This window comes from Apium graveolens, chromosome 8, assembly GCF_009905375.1.
Source record: "Apium graveolens cultivar Ventura chromosome 8, ASM990537v1, whole genome shotgun sequence".
Classification (NCBI taxonomy): domain Eukaryota; kingdom Viridiplantae; phylum Streptophyta; class Magnoliopsida; order Apiales; family Apiaceae; genus Apium; species Apium graveolens.
The window spans coordinates 17,308,519-17,312,329 of NC_133654.1; the positions used below are offsets into that span (position 1 = coordinate 17,308,519).

Below are 3,811 nucleotides of genomic sequence, written 5' to 3' on the forward strand. Positions count from 1 at the left end.
AGAAGCCCAAAAAATGCTTTATAATATTACATTTAAATTTAATATAAGAGTATCCAGGTGTTAACTAAAATGGTTGGCTAATATAAACAAAATAATAATTATGTAAAAATTGTTGAATCTTACTCAGGTGGAGTTACATATAATGATTGACTATTTTTTACAAATAGTATGTTATTATTTCAAGTTATTATAAATAGAATATTTTATTTTATTATGATAATAGATGATATGTAATTTTAATAAAGATTCGATAAATATAGCCAACATAGATAGGTTGGCTAAAATTATAGCTAATGGGAAAACACCATTGGGGATGACAATTTTTTACATAATATGTATCATAATTATTTTTGGTATGTTTGACTCCTTTTTAGTTAAGGATTGTTGCCCGTTGGAGATGCAATGCATTCAGCATTCGTAACAGCAAAGTAACAGTATCATCTAGTTTCGTTGTTTTGTCTCCTTGTTAATTTAATTTCAGAGTTCTGGTTGATCACAGAGTTGTTCTTCAGAGATGCTAAGACCAATACATATGGTGTGTGGTTCAGAGTATTCTGAAAAAACAAGTAATTAAACATTTATATTCCCCGAAAAAGTACCTAAACCATGAACAAGTACTACTAGTTATTTTCTGTGCTGGACGATTCTCCTAAACGCTGCAGTGCTCAATCCTCATTTCCTGCCTGACTAATCTAGATAAAAGTGATGAATGATGATTCATGTCTGCAGCGCTATTGAGATATGATCTGAACTTAAAAGATGATAACAGAAATTTACTTTCAGATATGCTTTGGGAGGTTCAGACGGAGTCAAGGAAATAGAATATATTTTTTTAGAGATCTCGGACACTAAATCTCTTTTTCCGAGGCCTTTCTATCTATTTCAAAACAATTCGTTGAACTTGCACAACAGAGAGCAGCAGTCAAACATTACCTGTTGGAGCACACCGACCATAGAAATTAGTCGCTGGAGCAGCTTGAACACCTCGTCTAGTTCAGAGATAACTAAATATTGATCCCTGGAGTACCCATTCGATGTAGCATTTTGTGCATTTGTGGACACTAGATTCCTCCATAAATGTTCTGAAGTGCTTCATTAAAGCTCTGAAGTGTACACCATGAACAAGAGAAGAAAAGTATGAGTAAAGGCCACCATGCAAAAGACTGAAACATCTTTAAGATCACAACACCAGACATACAAAACAAGCAAAATCAGAGAGAGGCACCCGTTGCAGGGCCGACCCTGAGATGCACAAGGCCCTAGTTGAAATCAGTTTATGGGGATGTACATACGTTACAATTTTGCATATATTTACCTAAGGAAGTTGAAAATTTTGGGGCACTTGAGTTAGGGGACCCTATGTAGTCACGGTGTCCACTATGTTTCGTATGTTCCATAGCTTCAACAACGTCCTTGAGACATTATTTTGACACACACCAGAAAAATCAGAAAGAGATTTAGTGTCACTGTCTTTGTTCACAAACAACAAATTTTCCAATGTGCAAGCATGCAGAGTGTGCAAAAGACTACAGTATACAGGCGATAAGAGCAGACGCAGCAGTGCACGGCCAATTTCCTTCTTTCTGCCCCACCAAGTTGCCAACCAAGCAAAAATTATCCCGGGAAAAATTGTATCCTCCAACACACATTCTCTCCGGTGTCCAACTTTCCAATTACTTTATTATTACTTTTTTATATAAAGAATAAAAGAAATATAAAAAAAAGATTATTAATAACCGTGCTCTGTTGTTGCCCATGGCCACTAAACTGTCCACATGCCTAACTTTTTACTTTCAGTGCCAGTAGACAGGACATCTGCTGATTGTGCTTCCCGTTAGCACCTGCGTTGTAATACAGTCCAGCCATGGCTAAATGAGTGGAATACAGTCCAGCCATGGCTAAATGTAATACAGTCCAGCCATGGCTAAATGAGTGGAAGCTAAGTAACCGAGTTCAAATATACTCTGAAATACTCTGTAAGAAAAAATGTTATATATACGAATTCAAGCTGCTTGTCCAACTCACTTACAAGCAACACGAAATTGCATACCACTTGTTTCACTCATTCATTCTCTTCCACTTTGCGATCTGCCTTTTGTCTTGGCAAATGTAGCCAGAAGGTGAAACAAGACTCTCAACGTACCTGGCAAAGTCCAGTCTACCTTCCCTTTCCATAATTACAGGTAATCCAGCCTCAAGTTCAGTTGTAACAGTTTTCACGGGGTCATACAAAACAAGCTGATTATCAATCTCAAACAAAACTTTATTTCCTGCATTGCAAATTGGGGAAACGGATGTATTGGGTTCCATATAAATAATTCCATTGAGCGAATAAGTCTTGGTCCAAGACTCTACAACACCGCACTCCTTCATAACCCACATTCCCAAACACGAATAGGCATCTGGACTTAAAACACAAATGCACCCATCCAACACAGTAAAAGCCATAATTTCACTTTGATTAATATCATCATGTAATAGTAATGTCTTAAATTCCTCCAGAGCAAAATCAAATCCCAAAATTTTACGAACACTTAGATTATGGTTCCCATCCGAACCAGACCAACCTAGCCAGTAAGCGACATCGTTCACATTAACCGAAAAATCAGAAGTAAAACGATCAAGAGGAACCTTAACCCCCCTTGGCCTTGCCGGCATTGTCTTCCAAGAATCACTTCTCGCAGAATACACCTTAATTATTGGCGGGAACAGTCCATATTTATGCATGGCAGCACTAACCACCATAAAATCATCCAGCACTTGAACGTAACTAAACCCGAACAGCCTGATGGGAATTCGACTAGTTATCGTGAAGGTACCAGGGTCAGGTAAATCTCGAAATTCTCGAGTAGCTGGATTAAATAGAGAGAGTGAGCCTGGACTGTGATACAAACATACTAAGCCATTCGATGAACCAACCAATCGTGTGTTCGTTTGAAAAGCTAATGAATAAGATGGAAGTTTGTGATGAATATTATTAAAACTGTGGACTCCGGAATTGGCTACAACAAGTAGTTTTATTGAGGTGTGATGGCAGTGGAGCTTGTCATAGTGTTTGGTGAAATCAGGCGATTTTATCAGGGTTTGTAAAGCTTTTGATACACAATTTAATATGCACAGTGTTTTAATCGGACATCGGACCAGGATTTTGTTCTTGATATCATCTGCTAAGCTCTCCATATTTCTCCAAACCCTAGTCAGCTCTCCATATTTCTCCAAACCCTAGTTTTTTTACAGGACAAGATAGTTTTGTTTTTGTTTTGTTTTTTTATCATAGGTAACCCGCAGCCGCTACCGTTCGGATGCGCACTGGGTAAACCCTACGGGCTCACACAATAGCCTGCAAACCACGTGAACCAAGTGAGCCAAGGTAAACCGCATTTAAGCGACAGACTCTGACTCAGGCGGCATAATCATAAATTCTCCTCCCGTGGGATTCGAACCTGTGACCAAGAGAACAATTTTCCTCTCTTTAACCAACTGAGCCAACCCTTGCGGGCAGATAGCTTTGACACTTTATATGCTAGTGTAAAACAAATATTACATAATTTTTTTGAATTTAATTAGAAGTAAAATTTTTAAATTATGAAACTTATTTATTTAAAATTTTAATAATATGATTTGATAATATTTATTAATATACACATACATGTATAAGTTAGTTATACTACAGTTTTAAAAAATAATGTAATGATTGAAATTTATATTTTATTGATATTTATAGGTGTGTTTACGAAATATTATTATATTTAATTAAAATGTAATTTTAGCTGAAATCAATAGTATATGAATTGCCATTAGTATGTGAACC

General features: G+C 36.7%; 1 protein-coding gene across 1 annotated transcript; it reads right to left on the minus strand.

The window, feature by feature from the left end:
• Positions 1-2,058: 2,058 nt before the first annotated feature.
• LOC141679340 (F-box protein CPR1-like) lies at positions 2,059-3,180 on the minus strand. Its single transcript, XM_074485842.1, has one exon. The coding sequence runs from the start codon at positions 3,178-3,180 to the stop codon at positions 2,059-2,061; it is 1,122 nt and encodes a 373-aa protein (XP_074341943.1).
• Positions 3,181-3,811: the final 631 nt, after the last annotated feature.

What these genes read in the sequence shown, in the direction of transcription:
- LOC141679340 (XM_074485842.1), bottom strand. Translation starts at nt 3,180, where the DNA reads ATGGAGAGCTTAGCAGATGATATCAAGAACAAAATCCTGGTCCGATGT.